General features: G+C 39.1%; 2 protein-coding genes across 5 annotated transcripts; both read left to right on the top strand.

Moving 5' to 3' along the window:
• Nucleotides 1-10789: 10789 nt before the first annotated feature.
• On the top strand, nucleotides 10790-26776 carry LOC6641147 (probable G-protein coupled receptor B0563.6). 4 transcript variants are annotated; one of them, XM_023175335.2, is made up of 7 exons: nucleotides 10790-10880; nucleotides 16933-17152; nucleotides 18047-18272; nucleotides 19200-19353; nucleotides 22147-22296; nucleotides 24614-24707; nucleotides 24787-25697. In XM_023175335.2, exons 3-7 carry the CDS (start codon nucleotides 18120-18122, stop codon nucleotides 25637-25639), a joined length of 1404 nt encoding a protein of 467 aa, XP_023031103.1. In that variant the 5' UTR covers nucleotides 10790-10880; nucleotides 16933-17152; nucleotides 18047-18119; the 3' UTR covers nucleotides 25640-25697. The 4 variants fall into 4 exon arrangements, with proteins under 4 accessions (XP_023031103.1, XP_046867273.1, XP_015034081.1 ...); XM_047011317.1 differs by lacking the exon at nucleotides 10790-10880 and adding an exon at nucleotides 11632-11714; XM_015178595.3 differs by lacking the exons at nucleotides 10790-10880; nucleotides 16933-17152 and having other exon boundaries at nucleotides 17651-18272; nucleotides 24787-25394; nucleotides 25588-26776.
• LOC26529034 (importin subunit alpha) lies at nucleotides 22850-24504 on the top strand. The gene has a single exon (XM_015178626.3). It carries the CDS (start codon nucleotides 23000-23002, stop codon nucleotides 24416-24418), a length of 1419 nt encoding a protein of 472 aa, XP_015034112.1. The 5' UTR covers nucleotides 22850-22999; the 3' UTR covers nucleotides 24419-24504.
• Nucleotides 26777-26970: the final 194 nt, after the last annotated feature.

The raw sequence follows: 26970 nt of genomic DNA, 5'->3' as shown, positions 1-26970 counted from the left end.
TATTTTCATTTTCAAATCAATGCAAATAATGAGATTTTAAATGGATTAAATTTACTTGAAATTTCTTTTGTTTAATTCTTTGATGCAAAAGGTATTAAATAATTAATTGGAGCATTGAGTTTCTATTGTACTTGAAAGCAATTTTCAAAACAATTCAAATAGGTAGATTATAAAATATTTGCTGCTTAAGCGGTTTTCATTAAGTACCTGTGCGGTTGGCCATCGCCAGAGTCAAAGTGAGCGTCAGAGCCCAAAGGCGGTTAAGGCGGCAAGGCGAATGGGTGGGGCCGCCCGAACAAAGGTATTAGGGCAATTTAAGCCATTTATGGCATCAATTAGGCATACAATTTACATAGCAAGAGCATTCCATTTGGCCAATTATCCAAGTGCACACACACGTACAAAGAGTGACAGAGAGATAGAGAGAGAGAGAGTGAGAGAGAGAGAGACAGCAATATAATGTCTTTCTTACTTACAAGACACACAACGTCTTACTACCTTACTTACTTACTTACTTACCTGTATACGATTTGGTAAAATAATGCAATAAGGCTTTCGGATTGCTTCTCCTTTTGATTTGCTGCCACGGATTATGAAGCAAGAGAGTCCCCCAAACTGACTGCCCCCCAAAGCGTATTTTGAATGAATGTATTTATATATAGTGTGGGCAGAAAACTTGAATTCCCCCAGGCTATGATGGGCACAGTGCACAGTGGGCCTAAAGAAAACTAAATGAATTATTGATAAACACAAGTGAGCAAAAAACTATAGTGATTTATATTCCCCCAGACTCCCCCATCTAAATCTAAATATGTTAATTGGATTTCAGTAAATATGACTACTCATTTTCGATTTGTTATAGAATTTGCTTCAATTGCGATATTTTTGGCATACTTTCTTCACTTTCTTACTCGCTGCCTCACTCCATAATTTGATGTGTTTTTGTTTGTTTTACTTTTACTTTGACGTCTTCACATTTAACCTTCATTTCTGTGTGTAAAAGGGTATCAAAACTTTTGTCTCAAAGGCGCTTTAGGGGTGAGGTAGTGTTTTCTCAATCGTTCACGTGAATGCGTTTTAGGCTTGAAGCCAGTAGAGATGTAGGGGAAAGGGAGAATGGGACGGGAAAACACCAAAATTGGGTCAACTTTGATGAGAGAGAGAAGTCGAAAAACTTCAACCTCAACTTCAATTTCTTCTCCCTCGGCGTCAATAGACGGAGTTGTTTTTTTTTTTTTTTTGGGCCTCAAGTTGTCTGTATATCTGGACATAAAATAAAAGCAAGGGCAAGCACGCACACGTAGAGCTAAGGCGAAGGGCAAAATCTATAGACACACATACACACACACACGCTCCAAGACAAAGTCACAGACATTGACCAAGACGAAAAGTTGGAGAAGCAAAGGCAAAGACCAGGAGGTGCGCACATTGCATTCTGATTAGGCAAACAAAGTTAATTGGATGCGACAGGATGGCGCGAGATTGAAGGCGAAACCGAAGGCCAACAGCAGCAGCAACATCAGCAGCAGCAACAGCAGCAACAGCAATAGCAGCAGCAACAGCTAGGAGCTGTAGCAACTTCCTTCCTGCTTAACGTTAATATACAATATCTACAATATATACTGTTACACCTCGAATATGTGTGTATGTAAGTCCAAGTCAATATGTATGTATGTAAGTCCATGTGTGTCTGTGTGTGTGTACCAGAGAGCTTGCCTATGAATTTCAATTGAATTTACGAGAAAATTCATTTTGGAAAACAATATTTCTTTTGCTCCACCATGATGCGCGCTCAAATGTATGCTATGAAATATGCTCAAGTTTTTATTTTTACTAACTTGGCTTAGTTGTTCTGGCCGTTGGCCCACAGCATCTTCGAACGGCTTCATAACTGTCACATGGCTTCCTCTGCCACATCACTCATACGCCCGATGGGCAATGAACAGCTGTTAGGCATTTTCAAAAGGACAATAATGAGAGAGTGTGAGACAGATAGAGCGAAAGAGCGAAAGAGTGTGAACATGATGACAGTGGGGCTAATGCCTGGAAACGACAATGGATTGAATCATTATTAATAATATTATGTTTTTTTTTTTTTTTATCATAAAAATGTATGTATGTATTATTTTTCTGTTCGTTTCGTTTCGCTTTCTTTTATGTTTTATTTTATTTTTGTTTTTTTTTCTTTTCTGTTAAGCGAGTAAAGCGATAAATAACACACATAATTGTCCCCCTCGAGCAAACCAGAGCAGAAAATGAAAGGGAAAACCCTTGAAAGAATAAGCACAAGAACAGGAACCAGAAAAATGAAAGGGAGAGAGAGAGCAGAAAAAGCAGAAAACGAACAAGGAAAAACAAAAAAAAAAACACATGCCCAAAGGGACCGACCGCGGGCCAGTTGGCAAATGCTCTACTCACCATGAAAGTTGACCCAGTTTCGTTCGCTCGTTCGTTTGCCCGTCTGGCTCTGTGGTTAACTGCTTAAGGAATAATTCATTATGTATTTTGGTTGCCATTGTCACTTAATTTGAGTGGAGGTTTTCCCAAACCCGACCACCTCCCCCTCACCGCGATGGGCCATCGCACAGCACAGCACCGTGCTAAGCATTTTCGACTTGCCCCGTTTTTGGCGATGCGGGCAATTTGCTTGTGAACTAATTGTCCACGTTTTGGAAATCGATCAACCGTCTAAACGAGTCGGAAATTCAACCCCCAACAAGCATTGACCATCAATGCCAAACCACTGTCCTCCGCCCCACTCCCCCCACCACCCTAATTCCTTACCCCCCATTTAAGACACCGCATCAGCAACTAAACTAAGCCACCAGCTGATTTTCGTGTTTTATATTTGAAGTGAAATTGTTTATTTGCGTTACTTTTATGGGCTTCTTTTTGTCGTTGACAGCAATTTGTTTGCCCACCCCCCATTCCCCATTCCCCAACCCCGCCAAGATAAGGGACGAAAGTGTTTTTCGAAGAAGAATGAAAGACGTGCTGCTTACAGAGCACGGACTGAATATTATTCAGTTTGTATTGCTTTTCTTGGTTGCAAATGGCTTAACCACAAGCAATGGAAATGTCCTGTCAATGCCTCAATACTTGCAAATGCATGAAAAATTAATCATGGAACGGAAATGGGGGGTGGGGATTTAAACCAAAAGCAAAAAATATGGTTGAAAATGTAATATAAAGAGAAATGCTGTCAGTTTAATTTCGATTCGTTAAATGGTAAGCAAAATGAAATTCACATGACCAAATTTGATTTATCTTTGAACGAAAACTTTATTTCAAATTGACTTCAATTTAATTAAGACAGAGTGGAGGGCAGAGAGAGAGTGAAATGCTAGCAAACTTTTAGCCATTTATGTATATATGTATGATTTCACCGGACCACGAGGTGCTGGAGAGGGGGAAAGGAGCGCCAAAAGTCACAGCTGGAGTTTGACTCTATCTCCATCTCCATTTCCATCTGTATGCATCCATGCCCAGCTATAAATCCCGCAATCAGACAAAACTACTTCAAACTAAAAGAAAAAAATAAAGCAGCAACTTTATTTTGTATGTGTATTACCCTACAACAAATTGGGTACATTCATATTGATCACACACAGATCGGGGAATGAGGATTTGGTTAGGCAAATGTTATAAACTGATAAACCAATTTTTGATATTGATTGTTAGATTGTTATAGTTATTTAAGATCTCCCCAATGCGAGTTTATGTAGATAGTTTCAGACTAATTCTGCATATGAAAGGGTATATGGACAATTTTCATTTAGAGCAACCATCCACTGAGATTCGCTTTGCTTTCTTTTAGATGATGACACACACAGGCTTTCTCATGGGAAAAATCAATTACAGCTTTTGGCCAACAAGCAAAAAAGGAAAAAGATCCAAAAAAAAAAAGAAAAAAGAAAGTGGAAAAGTATAACGAACAAAAACGACGAACGAAGAAAATAAACCAAGCAAAATCAAAATAAAAATAGGTGGCAAATTGCTAGGCAGCCTTTGATTTGAACTGAATGGCTTCCGCCACTGGCGCAGCATCAGTTCCTTTTGGCCCTAATATGCCCCTCGCAGCCAACTTAACAAGAGGCCTTGGCTCCTCACTCTCGTAATGTCAATGAACTTTGTAAACAATTTTTAATCACATGCCCGCCTTGGCTTGGTTTACTCTCCCTCTCTTTCTTTCTCTCTCCTACCCACACACACACACACACACACACTATTTCTGCTATTTCTCATGCTCTAACTGAACATCAGCCCATTGACGCCGATTTCAAATTAAATTGAATAAATCTCAGCCTACGCACGCCACGCATTGGCTCCATTTGTAATGAAGTTGTCACAGTGGTACGAGATCAATTCGCAACTGTTACTTGCAGTTACTGGTTCTATGGTTAGTTAATATCTTTGCTGAAATCTCATTCTACCTTTGAGTGGTGATCTATCTGAGAAAGGCACTCTACCATTTTGGTTTCATCTAATGGAGAGTTAATTGTTACTTGTATCACGGTACTTAAGTACATTGTCATTATATTTCCCAAGCCACTAAGCCCACGGTTTTTCACGCCTCTATTGCCCCCCTTCAGCTCACCTCCTTTCGGTGGCCCTCTTACTTTCATCAAACAATGGCCATCGTAATTTCTCAAAGGCAGCCGTCGTTGTCGTCGCAGCTGTGCGGCGTGAAATATGCGCCAAGCTGAAGGGGGTTAAGAGCGGGTTGTTGGCGACTTTAATGCCAAGGGGTGAGACGCACACACACACACTTACACACATACACAACATGCACGCACTTGTTGGTTCGCTCTCTGAACTCTCTGTTAAGTGCTGACTGTTGACGAGCTACCGAAAGATTTTCTTTCTATGCTTTTTTGTTATACACTAAATCGTTTTGCCATGGTCCGTCACCTGCGTGCCAAGCGAGCGTTCATCTTACGGTGTAAAGCGTACGGTTTACGGCGTACAGCGTACGGCTTACGGCTTACTGCTTACTGCTTACGGCAATGGCAACGAGGGTCAATGACCGCGCAATGCGATGTCCTTCCGTCTACTTCGTCTTCCGTTAGATTCCCTACGTTCCATTGCGTTAATTCTACGTGTTGTTGTGTATTTCTGTTTCTCTTTCGTTTTATTTTTGTTGTTATTTTTCTGTTGTTTTTAATTGGCAAAACAAACGTAATTAATGCATTTAGCAACCAGATTGAATAATGAGTAATCGCGCAGCGAGAACTGGCAATTAGTGGCCATCGAGTCAAGTCCAGTCCGCGCAAGAGAAACAGGGAGATATCCATGGGTCGTTATCCTTCCCTTTGCGTTGAAATAGCCAACTGAGTGACTGACTTGACCGACTGCTGGCTGCCAAGGACGTAAAGCTTGTCGTATGAGTGATATAATTGTAATTGGCTGCCATAAGGCAAAGGTAGCCACACCAGCAGCGGCGCAGCAATAAAAAGGGATTCCAGTCAACCACTCAACATGTTATAATAACAATTTATTAATTAATAATTATCAGCCAATGGAATACACTTAAAAAAGTATTAAGTTCTATCTTAAGGCACATTGACCTTGTCATAATAGAGAATTTTGAACTACTGTGCGAAAGAGAATGACAAAAATCCTCTAAAAGGCATCAGCCTAGAAGTATGCAAGCAATTTGTTTGTTTTCAAAGATCAATTATATACGATTTTCCCTTCATTGTGTGATCAATATAATTGGAGTAACACAACACTTTTCAATTGATTTGTCATCGGATCTCCCCTCTGTGTGCCACTGCAGTGGCCTTCTTCCCATACACGGTATACATTATTTTGCAACTTATATTGTTGGAAAGTGCAGTTTACATATAAACACACAAACACAATACACACACATGTACACATATACATACGTCCATGGATACATTTGTAAGTGTCTTTTGCTCTGACAGATTGTGATTATTATGGCTGCCAGCATGTTAGTCAGTCGTACAGTTAGAAAGAGATGAGATAAAGCCGCTTATAACCACATACACATACATAAATACATGGCACATATACTCGCATGTTAGTTAGCCTGGTTTTATTCTGACAAAAAAGTGCACAAAAATACTATGCATGCAATACATTTGACTATAACAATACCAGTCAGAGAGAGAGAGAGAGAGAGAGAGAGAGAGAGGGAGAGGAGCAGAGACACTAACGAATTTTAAGGAGATTCATCATAAAATATCACTCATACGACATGCAGTCGCTGGCAAAGAGCCTCTCTCTAGTTGCACAACTTGTCGTATGAGTGATATTATTGAATTAAAACTGAAACAAAATGCAAAACTAAATCCAATTAAATTAGTTAGCACGTCAAAAATGCTAACTGATTCTGAAATGTTAAAGAAAACTACTACAATCCCAATTCCCATATCCCACAAAAAAAAAAAAGTTCTCTCTCTTGTCCAAGTGCGACAAAAGTTATGCCAAAAAACATTTCCATCACAATACTAAATACATTTCCTTCACGCTTAATCTCTGTAATAACATCGAAGAGTTTAATTTCCCCTTCTCTCCCCTGTGTGTGGTTATGGTGACAAAGCTGATATTCATTTATGTTGAGGAGTAATAACCAAAAATGTTCAAATCAAATGCACAAATCTGTTGCGAGACTAGAAATGCAACTGCTGGCAGTTGTAAGGATGTTTTGTGTCTATTTTAATTATTTTCCCCAGTTGTAATCCTCCATGTTCATCAGCATCACTCAGTGGTTGCCACATTGCGAAACGAAGACGACGAAGGGGGGGGGAATGTGGTGGATGGTTGGTGGATGATGAAAAGTTGGGTCGGAAACCAGAAATAGTGCATAAAACAACTCAAGTTACGAAACATGGCGACTAGAATGAACTGCAGCCAGCAGTAGAAGGAGTAGAAGCCCAACTCCTTTTGCTTATCCTTCCCAGACCCAGGCCCGGCATCATCTTCATAAGGCGACACACACACACACACACACACACACACACACACTATTGATTTACATTCAAAAAACGACGTCAGGCAGACAGACAGGCGGGCAGGCAGGCAGGAGGCTAATCTACGTCGGCTTCTTTAGACTCTCTCGCTCTCCCCTCCCACTCCCATTTCACTCTGAATGTAGAACATGCTGCGTCAAGGCATTTTTGCGGCAAAAGACTAAAAAAAAAAAAAAGAAAAAAGAAAAACCAAAAATGAAAATACTTACGTATAGATGTATGTACATACAAACATATTATATTTGTACGTATAGAGTAAGAGAAACGGGTGACTGAGCGTAACTCAAGCGGCAGCTGCCAAGGGGTAAATCGGCTGATGGGACGGTGGGGATGGGGATGGGGATAGGGATGGGGCCAGGAGCACTTGGGTAGGATGTAGACGACAATAAGCACCAAAAGACAACGACAAAAACAACAACTAACAAGAGCAATAACAAAAGCCAACAACCAGAAGGCAGTCAGATGAACAAGAAGCGTACGATAGTGTTTGTGTGTGTGTGTTTGTGTGTGAGAGAGAGAGGGGAACAAAGGAAAAGAGAAGACTAAAGCGAGATGTGTGTAAAATGTTTGTCAATTGGAAACCAAAAATTACAAAGAAACAAAAATCTCGCACTTTTATTACTATATATCATTTAAATCTTTTTTCTTCCTCTTGGAATCTGTTCTCGACGAGAAACCTTCTCTCAAAAGTCACAATGTCCCATTTATCTAACTAATAAACCAGCTTACAATACAGAACATAACAAATAGAAAGAAGAAGAATGATTATAAGACCTAATTTTTATACGATTTAAATTAAAAATACATTTTACTAGATTACTCAATCCTGGCAATGTTTCAGTTCGTGATATACGCCAAGGTCCTTGCATCAGTCTCTGAAATTACTGGAACGCCCCTCGCTTTACAAATATTGCCACTGACCTACTTACCGAAAAATGGCTGAGTCTATGCGTATTGGTGTGAGTAAGTTGCTTGAGCGGTTGCTTTTGCTGGGCAGAGAGGTGAATGGGGGGGGGGGGGGAATAGAGGGTAGTGGGAAGAGCATAGGAGATGGCGATGGCGGTTGATTCGGTGTGTGTGTGTGTGTGTGTTTGTGTGTGTCTGATGAAAGGGGGAGCGCCCTTCTATTCGCTTTTGTTTGATTTGCCTGGACATATCCATGGCATAAAGCTAAAAAGTTGCGACTGACTTAAAATCGGTATACACGGAATATATATATAATGTGCATATACATATATAGGCAGATACTATCTGTGTGTGTGTGTGTGTGTATGTGTGAGAGAGAGTACATTGCCAAATGAAAGGTGCAAGACACACGGCGGTAACGACAACTGTCACCTGCCAACTGCAACCTGGTGGCTTGGGCATAAATGCTGACAATGACAATGCACTCACACACACACACACACACACTAACACAGACAGCAATACACCTACATATATTACGGAAACGGATGCAGCGATGCTGGCAGAGAAAAATCAAAATGAGAATCACAAAATGCAAAAATGTAAAATGCCGCAAATTGCTTGTACGACGGATGGAAGCAGAAACTGGAGGAAGCAACCAAAGTTCTCGTCAAAATGCATAGTCACTAAGAGGACAGAGAGAGAGAGAGAGAGAGAGAGAGAGGTAGAGAGAGTGCAAAGAAAAAAAGAAAAGAAATGAGTAAAGGAAGGGAAGGAGGGAAGGAACAAAAAATAGTGTGAAGGACAATGCGTGCATAACGCTTATTGAAATAGTTCTCAAGTGAGTTCGACATCGACTCGTTCGTCTCCTCCTCCACTTTACTCACTTCTCTCTTTTCTCATTCCGTTCATTCATTGTCAGCGTTGGCTTCTCTAAGAACCTATGCCACGGGAAATGGGAAAACGCATGACGAGAGACGGAGACGGAGACGAAGACGAAGACGGAGACGGAAACGTAGAACTTGGCATGCATCATTCAATGCCAAGTGAAGTGCATACGGCAAAAAGGAATCTGAATCAGAACTAAACCACAAGAGAAAGCAAAACCGAAAAAATTTAAGAATCACAATCATAGGCTTACAAATTGACATAGAGAATAGCGACAGAGAGATAGAGAGAGAGAGAGAGAGAGAGAAAAGGAGGATAAGTAACATTGGTACACTGAAAGAAATACAAGAGCATGTCAATACGCAGAATCCCTAAGACCGACAAAAGGCTTAACAAAAAACCAAAAGAAGATAAGCACCAGCTTAACAGCTTTAGTCGCAGTTCCTCCAGTACCCTAGGATCAGTTCAAGTTCCATTCGCACTTCCCAGTCTACCCTGCCCATTCCCCACACCCCTCACCCATGACCTGTTTTGCGGGGGCACAACAAACCAGATATTATATATGTATGTGTGTGTGTGTGTATATATAGTCCAACATCTGCATCTGTGACCATCGCCGTGTGGTATTTGTTTTGATTTTATGCGTTGTTACTTGCGCCTGTGAAACGATTGTTGTTGTTGTTGTTGTTGTTGCTCTCGCCTGTTCTTGACTGAGAAAGAAATATGCCAACTGAAATGATAAAGATGCCGCCCAGTCGGCAGTCGGCATTCGGCAATCGGCCGGGGGGATGCAGGGCGGCGCCAGGCAGCAGGTGGGAGGCAGAAGCTTAACCAAGCGGCATTGGTGGGCGGCATTGGTGGGGGGCTGAGGGCGAGACTCGAGCACTAGGAGTGGTTGGAGTAGACAAAGAGTATCACTTGCAGGCAACCGCAATGTCTGATGGGGGGTTGGCGGTTTGGCGGTTTCCCGGGATGAGGCCGTCGAGGCCGCTCCTCTTTCAAAATAGGTATATCGATAACAAATATTGCCTGTTATGCGATTCAAATGAAATGAAAATGCCAATATAGATATAGACTGACTACACACACACACACACACACACATACACCCACTTTGCAATGGTTTTGGTTTCCTTATTAAATACCAATTTAGACAAGTTACAGACGATAATGGCAAAAATATTAAACAATTCAAAAAATCGAAATGGGTTTAGCTAAAAAGTTTCTTAGAAAATTTTACCAGCAAGAATTCGATTTCAATTTCTACCAAAGAAAAGGACATTCATTCAATGTCCCTTATAAGTATCTTTCTCTTAATCCAATACCAATTTTAAGATATTCTTTTCCTAGCTAAGTTCAGCTTCAGTCCGAATTAAAATTAGTTAACTAACTAACTTCATTTTAGTATACTTACTTTTCTGTAAAAAATGTTCGAAAAATATGTTAGAACTATTAAAAACAAATACTTCTAAATTTGCTGTTTAAAAAGTCCGAGCAACGGCCAAAAATTTGTGATAAAGTATTCAGTTTAGTCTCAAGTTATTCAGATAAAATTAAAATAAATATGTTTTTGGTTATAAATTTTATGAAAATTATCTTCTATTTTTAACAGATTGAAAAGCATTGAATCGACTTTTGCATAGCGCATTAGTTTTTAGTAAATTACTTAAAGTACATAAAAAAACCTTTCATCTCTTCTATGAATATTGCACTAAAATAATTTCAAAAGGACAAAACTCAAAACGAAAATAACCAAACCAAACCTCATTTGGCCAAATGTTAGTATCTTGTTGAACGCTGTTAAAATTTCCCTGCTCATTCAATTTGAAATGGTTGAAAGGTTTCCCTTTTTGGGTTCTTTCAATGAGGATAAGAGTCTCAGCCTTGGCCAGTAGCCATTCAGTTGCCAGCGAGCAGTCGAACGGCATGGAAGTGCCTTGAACCATCAGCAACAACAGCAACAGCAACAGCAACGGCAACATCAGCAACATCAGCAACAGCAGCAGCAGCAGTTGCTATTTAGTAGTCAGCAGTTTTATTTTGAAAACGAGAATCAACCGCATTGCCAGGCCAAGTAAGCCAGCTGAAGTAAGCAGAAAGCCGACGCATTGGCCACAAAAGAAATTAAGCGAAAGGAATTGAAAACCAACAACAAAACTATGCAAAAAATTTGGCTAAATTTATAAAAAAAAAAAAAAGGAAAAACATAGTGAACTTTCTTTATTAATTATTTTTTTATTTTTCTCTTTTTGGGTTGTTTTTTTGTTACACTTTTTAGATTGTGAATCGTGACTGAAAAACAAAAAATGCTGAAGAGTTATTTTTTGTTTTTTAAAAAATAACTTGGCCTCGCCATGAAAACTCTATTTTTGAGGGATGTTGAGTGCACTTTGATGTTGTTTGTTTTATTAACTGCGTTAACTTTATTGTCTTTTGTTGTTCTTGTTTTAGTCGACTTAAACGTAACGTTATAACTGCCACGCCTACAACCAACACTGCCCACCCGTCGGGAACATTGCCAATTAAAAGAAAAGAAAAGTGAAAACAAAAAGTAAAGAAAAACAAAAAACAAAAAAAAAAACATAAACGTAGAAAGGAAAAAGCGAAAAGCGCAAAAGTAAAAAACAAAAAAAAAAAAAAAAAAAGTTTCATATTTTTTTGTTGTTGTTTTTTTGTTTGTTTTTCTGTTTGTTGCTCTGGTGCTGGTGATTTTTTGTCTTGTTTTTTTGTTTGTGTGTTTCGGTGAAGTTTCTCAGCTAAAGTGCAAAATAACGTCAACAACAACAACCACAACAAGAACAACAACGTGTTGCTGCACCTCAGCAGCAACAGCAGCAGCCGCAGCAGCAGCATCTGGAGGATAGCAAACGTCGACGTCGACGTCATCATTGCCCTTCGTACGCCTTGTCTCGCCTTTGTGGGGTCTGTGTGTGTTGATCCCTCTCCCACCATCCTCACTCTCTCTCTCTTTCGTTTGCTCTTGCTCTGTGCATTTCTCTGGGTGAGTGTGTGTGTGTGTGTGTGTGGGTAAGTTGACATTTCATTTTCATTTTGAGTGCAGTTTTTTGTCCTTTTCTCAGCGTGAGTGTGAATAGATGGGGGGGTGGGGCGGAGTGAATGGGTGCTGGTTATGGTGCGGTTGCGGGTGCTTTGGTTGCTGTCGGGGTCAGCGTGTTATTACAAGTTATGCGTGCACAACAACAACAACAACAAGAACAACAGCAAAACTGATTCACAAATCCTCTTCCCCACATCCCGACTTTTCACCCTCCATCCAACCCCAATGGGGATTGCAGTTCAGTTCAGAGGCGGCAAAAGTCACGTTTCACTTTTGCCGAAGGACAAACATTCGATTCATGGCAAGAGAAAGAAATATACAACAACAACAACAACAACAATATTAAGGACAACAACTATAAATGACTTTGGCTTTGAGTTTAAGCCAAATAAGAGGACAGAGAGAGGCCTATCTAGAAGAAAGTATAACAATTGTCTTTCCAACTAATTTTTAAGTTAATTCAAAATTACGAAGCATTTTTTCAAGAATCAAAGTTTGATATTCCATGCGAGAACATGCATCGTGGAGTCTTCTTCTCTATATTTAGATTGTTTCAAGGCTAATTATCATAAAAATATATATATATATATACATACATTATATGATCAATTGCAATCAAATTCAACTGATATATAAATTATTTAAATTCTGAAATAAAAACCCTTAACCTTGCATGAATCTGTAATCAAGGCGATTGGAAAGTGATCATTCTCATCTAATTATCGATCAAATTTTGGATAACAATCCTGATTTTCGTGTAGAAAATATTTGATTAAAATTCCAAAGTTTTAATTGAATTTAAAAATATGTAAAAGGCGATTTTGAATCTAGATAAATTTCAATGTTGACCGTTTTTTAACTTTAGTTGAGGAAAATGAATTTAAATATTTATTTATATTGAAACCAAAGTCTAGGCCCAATTATCAATATAGATCGAGAAGATGATTCACAACTGTTAACCGAATTAATGAATGTCTGAATGGCTCTCAACAATGTCCATAATATACATATGCCTAACGTGTCTCTAGCTCAAGTCTATTGTTGTGTTATTTCTATGAAATTACTTTCTAAATATTTCCTTTTCATCGACATGTATTTTTTTTTTTTTTTTTGCTTGTGGGAGGTCTCGAATTCCGGAAAGGAAAAAATGCTAAACGACAATCAGCAGGCGACAGCAGGCATGCCCTGAAGACAAATCGCATTTTATTGACCCTGGCCCTACATTGAGGCCGGACGTAGGGACACGTAAGGACACTGGCCCACAACAACAACCAAAAAAAAAAAAAAAAAAAAACACTTTGCATGCTTATCTTGATTCAAATGGCAAAAGGAGCACGACGAAAATGTCGTTAAGCAATTTCGATAACTGCGTAGCGACAACGTCAACGTTCGTTCGACTGGTCAGGCCAATTTATGGGCCTGACTCCTTTTGCCATTGTTGCTAATGCTTTGCATATAAATGTAAATTTAAATTGAAAATTAATCGACTGGCGCACGCGCGGCTAGCACAAAATACAACTCCAATTTAAGCAACTTCAACTTCAACCTCAACGTCAACCATGACCTCGTCCTCGTTCTCGAACTCTACTTCGAGCTCGACCTTCGATTAACGTTTTCTTTTACATATATTTATATACATTTTTTTTTGGTTGGGTTTTGTTTTGTGTTATGCTCAACACATTTTTTAATTAAAGAACTTAATGGTTAGCGTAATTAAAAGCAAACAGCTTTGAAAATATCCTTAAAACCGACCAAGTGGGCGCAAAGCAAAAGCCGAGCAAAAATTATCAAGATAATAGCCAAAAAACAGAATAAGAAGCAAAAATTACAAAAATTTAATGGTCAGCCACACTCTCACACACACACACACACACACATACACACTCATACAAATATATGTATAAAAAGCCGATTGTAGATTGCAATTGAATAGGCCTTAGTTAGCCATTTAAAAGAAAGTTTTATGCTGATGTATTTAAGATTTTCTATCAGATTGCGATAGTCAAACAAAAAAACGTTGCCTACTTTTCAGGATATCCACCGCAATTCATTCACTTGTTATTTGATTTAGATGGAGCATTTATACTAAATCTAATAATACAAATAATCGGATGACTTTTTTTACATTTTATTTAGAAAACTTACCTTACAGTTGGATCATTTCGTTTGCATTCCATCAAAAATCTGAACCCGTCGGGGTCACCAATAATAATGGGCCAATCGATTTCAATCGGAGGGTGACCATTTGTTGCATAGGCAAACGCAAAGTGATGCTAAAGTAATTGAGTAAATATTAAATTTTCTTCACTTTAAGTCTGTAAACTTCTCCAAAACTTTTAAGCTTTTAACTCAAAAGAAGTTATGTCAATTTATATTTATCAATATATAATGTCATCGATTAAAGTTTACTAGGTTCAAATTTGAAGAAATTATTTACTTTGGCTTTTAATCACATTAGCTTCTCATTTAGCCCATTGTCCTCCTGTTGCCGCTTTTTGGCCGAACGAAGAAATCGACTTAAACTTTGCCTTCAGTTGATTTCCTTTAAGCAAAAACCAAATAAACAACAATCTGAACAATCTGTAGCAAACTTAATTTTCTGTGCCACGAGTGTGTGTCAGTGTGGTTGTGTGTGTGTGAGTGTGTGAGTGTCCCTACATATCCTGGTCATGGTCTTGATCCTGGTCTCGGTCTCTGTTTCTGTCTTTGTTTCGGTTGTCCCAAAGCCTGTTGGTCGCTTGGTTGAAAGACCAACATCGTTTGTGTGTGTGTGTGTGTGTGTGTGTGTGTTTGTAAATTAAAGCCAGAGTTGTTCAATTTTCGTTGTTGTTGTTGTTGTTGCTGCTGTTTAGTTGGGTGGGCAAAGAAGGCGTTGACGGGTTTCAACTGCTGCTTCGAATGGATAAAACTGTTCACACAGTGGGTTGTCTAAGGGCCAGCACACACACACATGTACAGAAAGATGGTGATAGGAAGAGAGCGAAAGAGAGAGAGAGAAAGAGTGAATGAGATGGGGTGATATTCATCTATGTCGCACATCGTTAAGCGCTGCCAGTTTGACTTAATTTGCGTTAAACTTTTTTTGTTAAACATATCATTCGACTGGCAGGCCCAAAAACCAAACGCAACCGGGGGGAAAAAAAAAAAAACGAAAAGAAAATAGAAAAATTTTCCCAGCTAGAGGGGGGCGGAGGCAAAGTGAAACGGGAAATGTAAACAAAGGCATTAATCATGCCCCGACAGGGACTGAGTGAGACAAACTAAGCGAGTGAAAGAGAGAGTTATCCATTAAGGCTAACGTTGCGTCTCGCTCTAACGTCCTTTTCGCCAAAAACAAAAAAAAAAAACGAGCAGATAGGAAGAAGATAAACCGGCAAAGTCATTCACATGTGTTTGTTTAAATGACAAACTGTTGTTTGTTAGCCAAAACGAAAAAAAAACACACACACAGAAAATACAACAAACCTCAAAAAAATTTGCAAAAAAACAAATGGGTAAAAAAGGGTGCATTGGGTAGTGGCGGGGGGGGGGGGGGGGGACAGCCAAAGGGTGCGGTAGTATGAGCTAAGATTTTGGGGCCCTTATTTATTTACCGGATGAAAACTAAACCGCAATAATAGTAAGTGCTCAGCAAACACACAAAACCAAAGACAACGCCTACACCATTCAACCACGACACACACACACACACACACTCAGAGTCACACACAAATTTCCCCATATCTTCTTCCTTCCCTTGGATCAGTCATCCATGTGCTTGTGTGTGTTACAATTTCGACTGGTCTGTGCCGAATTATTATGATAATCGCAAGCATAAATTATGCGGCATATTTACCAATTACAGTGTGACCCCATTAAATGCAACCAACAAGTTTTCCTTCCTGGTTTGAACTCGACATTCCCATTATCCAATCAGAGCTGTTTCCCAATCATTTGATTACGCATATAGATTAATTAATAAACTAAGTGAATAGATCTCAACATACTCAAATCTACTTTAGGTTTTTGGTGTTGAAATTGTAAAGCAATAGACAGCAGATCGGAAAACATAATGAACAATCTTCACTTTAACCACAAGCAGCTGCCATGTGAGAGTTTTCTTGGATTTGGTCTCCACAGCGGTTCCTCAGGTAGCTCAGCAGTAGAGTCTTTTGAAGTGTCCTTCGATGGAGTAAGAGGAAACAGGAAAAGGCACACACTGGAATAGAGGAACAGCTTTTATGTTTGCCTTGGGGAAATTAAGTTTGTGTCATGTTTGTGTCACCTAAACTGGTGAGGTGGTTGGTTGCTTGAGTTCGTCTGAGTTGAGTTGAGGTGCTAAGTTGCTAGTGCCACAGTGCGTATGTGTGATATGCAAAATAATGCCAAATAGTCGAAATAGTCCAAATAGTGTGTGGCACATACATATAATCCAATCAGAGATCGATGTTTTCACTCTTTCTTTGAAAATATTTTTGTTGCTTTTCACACAGACATAAAGCAAAATCCATTAAGGGCTAAAATAAATTTGTTTTTAAAGTCTTTACCTTGGCATGAAACGCGCCTTTGTTTATTCTTTAAAGATTCGATATATATATGTATATATATATAGAGTGAGAGAGCGACTGAAAGACGATTGCCTGCTGGCAGGTTATGAGACGCGTCGAGGCAATTTATCAAAAAAATATATTCTATACGAAACTCTGTCGCCTGTCAACGTTGATTTTAGCGCTTAGCAAGTGGGCGGTGAATTCTGTTCTGTTTGTGGGTGGACAAATAAAACACACCTGTTGCCACCTCTCCCGCCACTTGTCATCACTCTCTCTCTCTCTCTCTCTCTCTCTCCATCTCTCTTGCCACACGTCAATAATGTGACACATGCCATGAGCTTTTGGTTTTTAGATGTTTGTGTTCACGGTTCGAGTTTGAGTTCGTATACGGGTTTGGGGTTTTCTAGGTCCTTGTCGCATAATAAAATACAAATAAAAAAGAATATATATATACATACATATTTCTATTGCCATTTCCTTGCAATATAATTTCATAAAATTATTTTTCATTTGTTTCGTTGGCCGTTTTTCTTTTTATCTATGTGGAAAGCAGCTTTGGCCATAAAATCAAAATGCAATATGCAATTATCCGTCAGGGTCGTTTCAATCATTCAACCGGAATTTGCTCGACTGTGGATCGAGCATTTCAATTGCAAAGATTCTATGAACCAAATGGCGAAGTGCGTTGGCCGGCAAATTATACCACAAATTAATGCAAAACTGAACGTTTAGATAAACAAATCAATCATAGCGAATCAAACAGCAATAAACAGGTGAGTGAATTGTCATAAATTATTAAAATTATATTCAAAACTAATTCCATTAGCAGAAGAATTTGATTAGGTGAAATGCTAATCGAGTGCTTAAAATTTAACAAAAATTCAATGAAATCAACATTTATTTGAGTTTGAATTTGAATTATACAGGATACCAAAAGTGTAAGAGACTGAGATCTCTTTTTTGGGGGGGGGCGAAAATATTAAATGTTTTCGTGGAGGTATTTTCAGGATACTTTTAAATTTGATTTTGCCTTTAAGGCTCGAAATAACTCAGCCATAAATATTGTCTCTGCTTTTGACTTTAAGTCAAAGATGATAATAATGATGCTGATGATGATGATGATGATAATGGCTGTGACAACTGTTGGAGCTTTACTTTCTATCGTTTCCCATTCATTTCCAACTTATTTAGAGCCCGCAATTATTTCCAGCATTTTATTTTTACGCCTACAATTTTCTTCTTTTCGTTGATTTGTTTTTATATGCCGGGTACTCACTCGCAATCAAAGCATCAATTGTTTGTTTGCTTCTTTTTTCTTTGCTGTACGGAGATGTGTGTGCGGGGCGGAGAGGAGAGGAATTGGTTTGTTGCCTCTCATTTTGGTATTTTTCCTTTTACATTTTAGTTTTGGTCTTGTGTTTTATCGCCAACTGTAGAAGTGAACGCTTCCGTTTCCGCTAGTCGCGTCTGCTGCTCGCACACTTCCGTTTTTTGGGCTCCTTCTGTTTGCTCGTTGCTCCTATTTAAATAATATGTCCCTCTGTTCCATTGTTTCGCCTTGTGAGGAGCCTACCACCCACTCTACCACTCCCTCCTCCCCCCCTCCATAGAAAGCAGTATTACACGCAATTTCTTTTCTTTACTTAAACAAATTGAACCTGCCCAAGGACCCAAAGCAAGAAGACCGAGGCAGCAGCAGCAGCAACAGCAAACAACCGAAAGGATAAAGGAAAAAAAACTATGATAACAAGACTCTACAACACGGAAGAGGATCCCGCCTATTGCTCATTCATTTGGGGCGCCAATCTAAGTAGCACCAACGATGTCCTTCTGGCTACTGCAACAAATGAGACATCCGTGTTTGGTAGCGATTTGCGTGATGATTTCTATAGGGTAAGTGCAAGTGCAATGTGTCCTTCAGTCCTTTCTGGTGTGGCTTGTAAAGTCTTGGCACGATTGAAAAGTTTAATAGCGATGCTGGCCTCTCTCTCTATAATCGTACATTAAATACCATTTGGTTCATAAATCATAAATGCTTATACATATATGTATATATAAACTCTTGTATAACCCAATCAATGACTAAAAGCTGCCCGCTGTGAAATGGTTTTTTTACTCCCTAACAGCGCGGGCAGCAGGCGACAGGACGGGGGAGACAATGGACATGAAATAACTCATTTCAGAACACATCACGTTGAAAAAGTTTACCAACATGTAAGGACGACGACGACGACGACGACGACGACGACGACGACGACGTCAACAAGGACGCCAACCAAAAGCTGCTTTGTTTGCAACTTTTCACTGGAATAAAAAGAATAAAGTAGGCAAAACAACAAAAAATCCCCCAAAAAAATAACAGAACAAAAAACCAAATGAGATGCATTGGCAAGGGCACCTGGGAGAGGGAGAAACTATGTATGAAGATATAGTAGAAAACTGACTAAAAATCACGCAAAAGGCAAAAAAACATATTAACAATGGGAGCGAGAGAAATCACAGTTTGAAATAAATAAATGTGTCAAGTTGACTATTGAATTTTTATCAGTAGCATCCGAACTTACATCCGGCCATAGCCATTTCCATAAGCTACAAAACAAATCTGCACATGTTCAGACCACAGCCACCAGAATCAAGGACCTGCCATTCAGTCAGTCAGTCAGTCAGTCGGTTAGGGTGTGAGCCAGTCATTCCACTGACTGACTGAGAGATGGCAATGATTAACGAGTTTTTGGCTACCTATTCTCTATATGTATGGCAAGAGAAAAAAGAATTAAGCTTTTATTTTCTCAGTCTCTCTCTCTTTTTTTGGATTTACAGGATGTGGAGGATCCCCGTACCGAATCCTTACGAGAATATTGTTACGGTCTCCTATTACCCATCATCTGCACAATGGGCATCATCGGTAATGTGCTCAATCTAATTGTACTCACCAGACGCAATATGCGTGGCACTGCCTACATCTACATGAGAGGTGAGTGACATCATAATAATAAATCTTATCGACTTCAAGGGAATATTAGATGGGGGACATTTTTAGTTAGTTGAAAGATCTACAAGTTAAAGAAGCTAAAACCAGTTTCCTGCTCCTTTTCTATTGTATGGAATGACTCCATTCTTTTGTATAGTTTTCGAATTGAATTATATAATTATCATATATATGAGTTTAGCATCTAATCAGTTTTACTCAACTCTATTGTCTGCACATGCCAGCCAAGCCCATCTTTCCCACCAAAATGAAAGTTGATTTCATTAAACGGAGCTACGTAAATTTATGCAAAGCCATTGCCTAAGCTCACGGAGTTCTACTTGTGTCTTCAGCTTCCTTATTAGACGGCCACAGGGACATGAACAAATAGGGCTGGTGGCTGGAAGGATTGCGGAGGGGGACGGACGGATTGGGGTGGGCGGGTATGTTAACTCTATTAGGCACTCGTTTGCTTTATGGCATTTTAATTGATTAATGAGCAGCCCATCCATTCCCTACGCCCAAAAAAAAACAGACTCGCAGTAAATGCAGAACGCGCAAATACTCTTTCAATTTCATTCGAACTGAAAGCAACTGAAAGTACCTACGAATTCAAGTTTGGTATATGCCTCACGCATGAATCTAAATGGTTATGTAGTTCTTATGCCTCATTTATAGAGTATAAGCGGGTAAACAGACCAAAGAGGCTAGTAAAAGGAACTTGTCACAGCATGCTGGCAATTTTTTATCCTCATCTATCAGTCATGTGACTACGGAACAGAATGAAGATACCAAAAAACAGGAAGCCAAACAAAAATAAAACAAAACTGAAACGTAACGTAACGTAACGAAACGAAACGAAACGACGTCGAAACAGTCGAGAAAACCGACAACAACAAGAGAAAAAAAAACCCCGAAAATAAAAAATGCGAAATGTAAAATGCTCGAGGGGCAGCCGCATAATTGATTGCCCTGTGCAAATGCAAAAAGGCGAACTGAAAAGAGTTTTGCCCCAATTCAAATGGCAGTAAATAAAATTGTGAAGAGGCTTCCCAACCCCCTCCCTCGGTCCATTCCTCTCAATGGTAACCGAATATAGGAAATCAGAGAGCGCCCAGCATCTTGTTGTGATGCCACATTTTTATTAAAATAACAAAAATATTTTCCAGCCGGCAGCCTTTTCATATATACTTACTCTTTTTTTTATGATTATTAATTTTATTGCCATTTGGCGGTCATTGCCACCAAAAAGTTCTCTGTTATGCTTAGCTTACTTTCTATATGCGACATCAAGTGGGACGGAATGGAGGGGCTTGGCACCTCATAGTAGGCGTATTCCCACAACAACAAAAACAACAACAAAATTCACACTAACAATAAGATACGCAAAATGCTTTATGATCATCTAGGGAAATCCAAGTTGAATTCCTACAATGGTGACCCGAAAAAAAGTGGGTGGAGGTAAAGATAAAAAGTAAATCAATTAAATTATGTAATTTGCATACCCTACAAAACGAAAAGCTTAAAATTAAGTGTCCTTTTTCAAAGAACGAGCAAACGATAAGTCAAGTCCATTATATAGTAAACTATCCCAATTTAAAATTGGAAAGTTTATTAAAAGCAGCTAAAGCTTATAGCTTATATAATAAATATCAGATTTATGGCAACTTCATTTCAAATTTATTAACCAATTTTAATTATAAAGTTGTATAAATTGTTAACAAAATATACATAAGTATGTATGTATAAAGTATTTCCCCTTTGTCTCACAGGGTATCATAAAGTCGTTCTTTGTTAGAAGAAATTATACAAATTTTAATTATATTAAGGTGATAATCCAAATCTCAGTTAACGTATAGAAGCCATAAATCTATTTGCGCTTGCTTTATCTTAAAGAATAGAAAGAAGAAGAAGACGTTTGTTTGTAATTTGAGCCATTCGAAGAAATTTGCCAATAGCTATAAACAAACACAAGATACACACACCCACACATAGGAAAGCACACACCACACACACACACACACACACACACATGGACACTGTTGGAAGTTGTGCAATCCTTTAAGCCATTTCCTTTAGCCAACAGCTCAAAATGTCTAGTAGAAATTTTCTTGTATGTGTTGACAGCAAACAACAAGAAAGATTTGTATAATTTGGTATGCCCATCAAGGGGCAGGAACAAAAGGGAGATAATATTGTGTGATGAAGGAGGATGGGAAAGAGAAGGGAGAAACAATACTGATGAGCAAATCAAGTGACAGACACTTGACTGACATTTATATTGACGCGATGTGCTTGACTGTGTGTTTGTGCCCAATTAGATGGCCAACATAACATTCATATATCCATGACATACATATGTACATATATATGTATCTAGTTTATATGGCCGAGAGTTTGTGGCAGGAAGCAGAAGCAGACTCATAATGTTGGCTAAGTGGTCGTCGAGGCATGGAATGTCCACAAGAGGCATTAAGAGTTATGTGATAAAAGTAATAATGTAATTATAGAGCCATAAACGATATTATAAATCAATAGTAGCATCTGCAAAAGGAATGAAAACAACACTAAAAATGAAAAATAAACCAAATATCTAAAGATAAAATAGGCAAACAAAAGTAACAGGAACTCATTTTGAGAATGTAGCCTTTGGCATCCTGTGGCGACGGGTCAAGCGGAAATGATGATGCCATAATTACATGTTTGCCATAAAGCCAAAGCCATAAAAACGCACGCGTTGTCGGTTTACATTTTCAATTTATCCCTTTATCCATTATCCTGAATCTGCTTTATTTTCAGCGTATTCCACGGCCGCACTGCTTGCCATTGTCTTTGCCATACCATTTGGCATACGCATGCTGGTTCACAAGGATCGAGGACAATGGGAGGAGTTCGGACCGGCTTTCTATACGGCCCACTTGGAGCTTTATTTGGGCAACGGATGTTTGGGTAAGTGGTAAAGCTTTCAAAGCTCTTAACCTTTGCCTTTCTGTCACAATTCAAAACAAATTCCGTTATCAAAGGCAAGTTCCAATTGTGATCCCTGGTGGCCGTAGATCTCATAAAAGAGCATTATGCATTAACAGGAAAGCGAATACTTTCGTTTTATTAAATGTAAATTCAAAAATGTTATCTACTTTTGATTCTTCATGTATTTTCATAAGAAATCATGTTCAAATTGCTTTCAAATCTAAGTCACATCTGTTTTCTTATTGTGTATGGATGCTAGTGGTGATAGTGTCACGATAGTCAAACGATAGGCAAAATTAATCGATCATTATAGTGATCGCACTTTATGTAAGCAGATCATTACTTTTTTTTAAACATCAGCTGGAATGCAGATCTCCAGCGTATTCTTAGAAAGAGACTTACTAAAAAAGTTTAAAAAAAAAAATATTGGGCAATGCTCGAATTCTCGATTAAAATTCTGCAGCCCTTGCCACGTGGCCAGACTGACAGTTAGTTCGACCCTGGACACAGCTGCAAGTCATCTAGTTTTCACATTTTCTAGACTCAATTAGAATTCTATTTGCTCACAGCTGCAAGTCATCTAGTTTTCACATTTGCTAGACTCAATTAGAATTCGTTTGCAAACGTTTCAACACACATCATTAAAAAAAAAAAAGAAAATAAAATAAAAATAAAAATAAAAATGGCCATAGATCAAAATCCTGTAAACGATACGGATGGAGCCGAGGCATTCCCCATGTCCATGGAGGAGATAATGGCAGACCTCAACAGCCAAGATGTGAGTCTCCAAATAGAGGTTATGAAGAAGATCCGCAAAATCCCCCAGCTGAAGGACAATCTACCCTTTGAAGATGTGGAGAATTTGGTCTCCAAATGCATGGATTTGATTCAAGAGCAGAACACTCCGGAAGTGCAGAGTGAAGCCGCCCGTCTGTTGGCCTACATTACGCTGGGCACTCTTAATCCGAGCAGCGATGTGATTAAGCATGAGGCACTGCCTGTGCTGCTTGTCCTATTGCAATCGTCTGGATTAAAACTGAAGGAACGTGCTGCCTGGGCAATGAGCGTTATTGCCTTGGACTCGCATGCTGCTCGCAATGAGATGATCGAAATCGGCGTGATTGATGTCATTCTGGGACTCCATGGCTATGAAGAAATGCCGGTGATGCTTTATATTGTGACTCTTATGATGAGTCTGTGCAACAATAAACACCCATCGCCCCCGTTTGAGAAGGTGAAACGTTTTCTGCCCATGCTGTCGGAGCTTCTACTAAGTCCCCGTCCTGAAATAGCGGAAGTCTCTTGCCAGACCATACTCCACATTACCGACATTGAGACTGACGAAACGATTCAAACCGTGATGGACTCGGGAGCAGTGCCCCGTCTGGTGAATCTAATGAAACATGACGATCCAGACGTTGTGCTGGCAGCCGTCCACTGTGTGGGAGCTCTAGTCTTGGGTTCGAATGAGCAGATTGAGACGATTCTTGCTTTTGGTGTCCTAGAGATTCTGAAAACTCTGCTGTGCCACCAGGATCGGAAAATTGTTAAAATAGCCTGCCTGGCTGTGGGTAATATCATTACCGGAAGCCAGAAGCGTATTCAGGCTGTTATCGAGGTTGGCATTTTCCAACGTATCCAAATGATGATAGAAGAGAATGACATTGTGGATCAGAAGAACGCCGTCTTTATAGTCTATGCTGTAATAGCCAATGGAACTCCGGGTCAACTTGCTCATCTTGTGACTAACCACAAGATCTTACGCCCGTTCATTCGTCTATTGGATGCGAAGAATACTTTCGTTCTTACCATTGTCCTTAAGGGACTGGAGTATCTATTCGAAAAGGCCAAGAGTTTCACTGGCACACAGAATCTTTGTGTGCAGCTGCTGGAAATGTATGGACTGACGAAATTGAAGGCTCTGCAAGAGGACGAGAATGCAGACATCTCGAAAGTGGCCAAATTACTTTTGCAGAAATATTTCCAGCCGAACGAGGCTACATCTAAGGAAGGAAACCCACCGGACGATAAGAAAGTAGAGGAACTTATCGACTCCATTGCTGGCGAGCTGCGTAAACTTGCATCAAATGAAACTAACTAAAACTAAATGCATGATGTTGTATTTTTTTTCATTTTTTTTTGTATTTTACTATGAATATGAATAATAATGAACCATAATTGGGCAAAGGAAATTAAAAACTAGAAACAGTTGAATTATTTCATGGGGAGATTTGTGGCCATTCTTAAAGTAATCCACTCAACTCTAATGTTCTTAAACTTTATGTTTCATTTGCAGGTGTCGGTGTTATGATGCTTTTGGTACTCACTGTTGAACGCTATGTATCTGTATGCCATCCGGGCTTCACCCGTCCTGTAATGGGTCCTCCAGTGTGAGTAAAGAATGCGGCCAAGAGGACAAAACACGTGGCGTAATGAGTGCACATTCTGTTTGTTTGTTTGTTTTTCTAGGGTCGTGGTATTTCTGACATGTTTTGTGACCTTTATTATATACTTGCCAAGCATTTTCCGCGGTGAACTGATCAAGTGCATGCTGGCCTCGAATGAGCCTGTCTATCTGAGAAGGGACAATACGATATACCAACAGACGCTCTTCTATCGCGTCTATAAGATAATGCTTGAGGTGATCTTCAAGCTGATACCGACATGCATAATTGGTGGCCTGAATTTGAGGATCATGCTGGTGTATCGCAGCACCTGCGAACGACGCCGTCAGATGGTACTGACCCGAGCCCATGCCAACTATGTGAAGGACGATGATCCCCGTAAATTTGCCGAAGAGCGTCGTTTGTTCCTGCTATTGGGCAGCACTTCTATATTGTTTCTGGTGTGCGTCTCACCGATGGCCATATTGCATATGACCATCGCATCGGAGGTCTATCCAAGCTTTCCGTTTCAGGTGTTTCGTGCCAGTGCCAATTTATTGGAATTGATCAACTATTCGTTAACGTTCTACATCTACTGCCTGTTTAGTGAGGATTTCCGGAATACATTGATGCGCACCATTAAATGGCCCTGGCTGAAGAGTAAATTCTGTCATCAAATTGATAACCATCATCATCACCACCATCATCATCATCATCACCATCATCAGCATCATAATCAGCAGGCTGAGGTGAGTGCTAGTCCACCGGTCACAGCGGCCACAGCTGCCACACCAGCACCTACTCCACAGACTTTGTCTCATAATCAGACCCAGACCCACAACCAGACCCAAACCCAGATCCAGATCAAGACCAAAACCGTATCCACCCAAATCCTCCCCCTTCCAGACCACAAAAGGTGTCCCAATGGTGCGATTTAATAAGCTAAATTCAGCGAATCGATGTCATCATCACATTACAAATACAACATTCGGATTGGGACGTTCGAGCAGTATTTAGCCCCCACTTCCACTCCACCACTGACCACCATTCGTCCATTCGTCCTCTCCTGACCCGTCTAACCCATTGGCATTTCCCTGCTAAATTGAGAGCTGCAACCGAAATCTATTCACATTAACGTATATCATCAAGGATCGAAAGGATATACAAATTAAAACCACAAGGCATATTTCTTTGTCAATGTCTATGTAGGTAATTAGTTTTAATGGCATTCATGTGTTCAAGAAACTATTCTTATTAATGTGTATTGTGTGCTAAGTGTGATTGTTCGATTGTCTCATTAAACATAAGTTAAATGGCTGACATAAACTATAGACACGATAGTAAGAGATTCAATTTGATCTGTAATCGTTAAATGTTCGCTCTGAAGAATCATGTTGGATTTTGTGTCCTTTTTTTTGTGTGTGTAACAATTAACGATAAGTTCTTTAGATAGATGGATAACTAGCAGTAGTCGTGTATATTCAGCTTGCGATCATCTATCAGTATATTATATATATACTAAATACTAAATGTATTGCATTTCGATTGATGGCCAAAGCAAATGAGCTTAGCTTAGAAAACTTGAGACAAGAAAATTAGTACGAAATAGAAATGAAATTAAATATCGATGTATACGTATTCCTAAGATACAAGCCATGTTTACTACCAAACACATACACACACACACACACACACACAGATATACACAATTAAGATGGCCAGAAAAAGATGATGATGATGATGATGAATGTCTATGAAGATATGAGCTCGTATACTCTAGTTTTTAGAAGCATTTCCAAATGACAAGAATGATGACAGACAGAAGACATGATTGAATATACATACGTATTATACATACAGACATACAACATACATACATACATATATGAATGATATTTATGTAAACCGATGTATTTATATAGAAGTCAAAATATATTTATATATATATTATATTATCGATTGATGAAATTTTAGCATTTAAATAAGTATGCAAAATGAAAACCAAACCAAGAACCCAAAAAAAAAAAAAACTTCGTCTGACGAATAAATGTCTTAAGTTAAAGATCAAAATATAAACAAAGAAAACATTTTATTGTTAAATTAATTTTAAAAGAATTTAAGAATTTAAGTTAACATTGCATAAGTTCGAGAGAAGAATTTTGAATTTTTCAATCCACCCAATTTGATTCTAACCGAAAAACCAAACGTAGAGAACAAAAATAAACCCAACTAAATGTGTGTACCTAGGAATAAAGTTGAAACCAAAGAA

The sequence above is a fragment of the Drosophila willistoni genome (genome assembly GCF_018902025.1).
Source record: "Drosophila willistoni isolate 14030-0811.24 chromosome XL unlocalized genomic scaffold, UCI_dwil_1.1 Seg141, whole genome shotgun sequence".
NCBI lineage: Eukaryota > Metazoa > Arthropoda > Insecta > Diptera > Drosophilidae > Drosophila > Drosophila willistoni.
The sequence above is the reverse complement of the archived record's forward strand: the minus strand, read 5'-3'. Positions and strand labels throughout refer to the sequence as shown.

Excerpts from the sequence above, each read along its gene's own strand:
- LOC26529034 (XM_015178626.3), top strand. The coding sequence starts at position 23,000 with ATGGCCATAGATCAAAATCCTGTAAACGATACGGATGGAGCCGAGGCA.
- LOC6641147 (XM_023175335.2), top strand. The coding sequence starts at position 18,120 with ATGATAACAAGACTCTACAACACGGAAGAGGATCCCGCCTATTGCTCA. Across the intron at positions 18,273-19,199 it reads TGCGTGATGATTTCTATAGG|GATGTGGAGGATCCCCGTAC; the intron begins GTAAGTGCAAGT and ends TTGGATTTACAG. Across the intron at positions 19,354-22,146 it reads TGCCTACATCTACATGAGAG|CGTATTCCACGGCCGCACTG; the intron begins GTGAGTGACATC and ends CTTTATTTTCAG.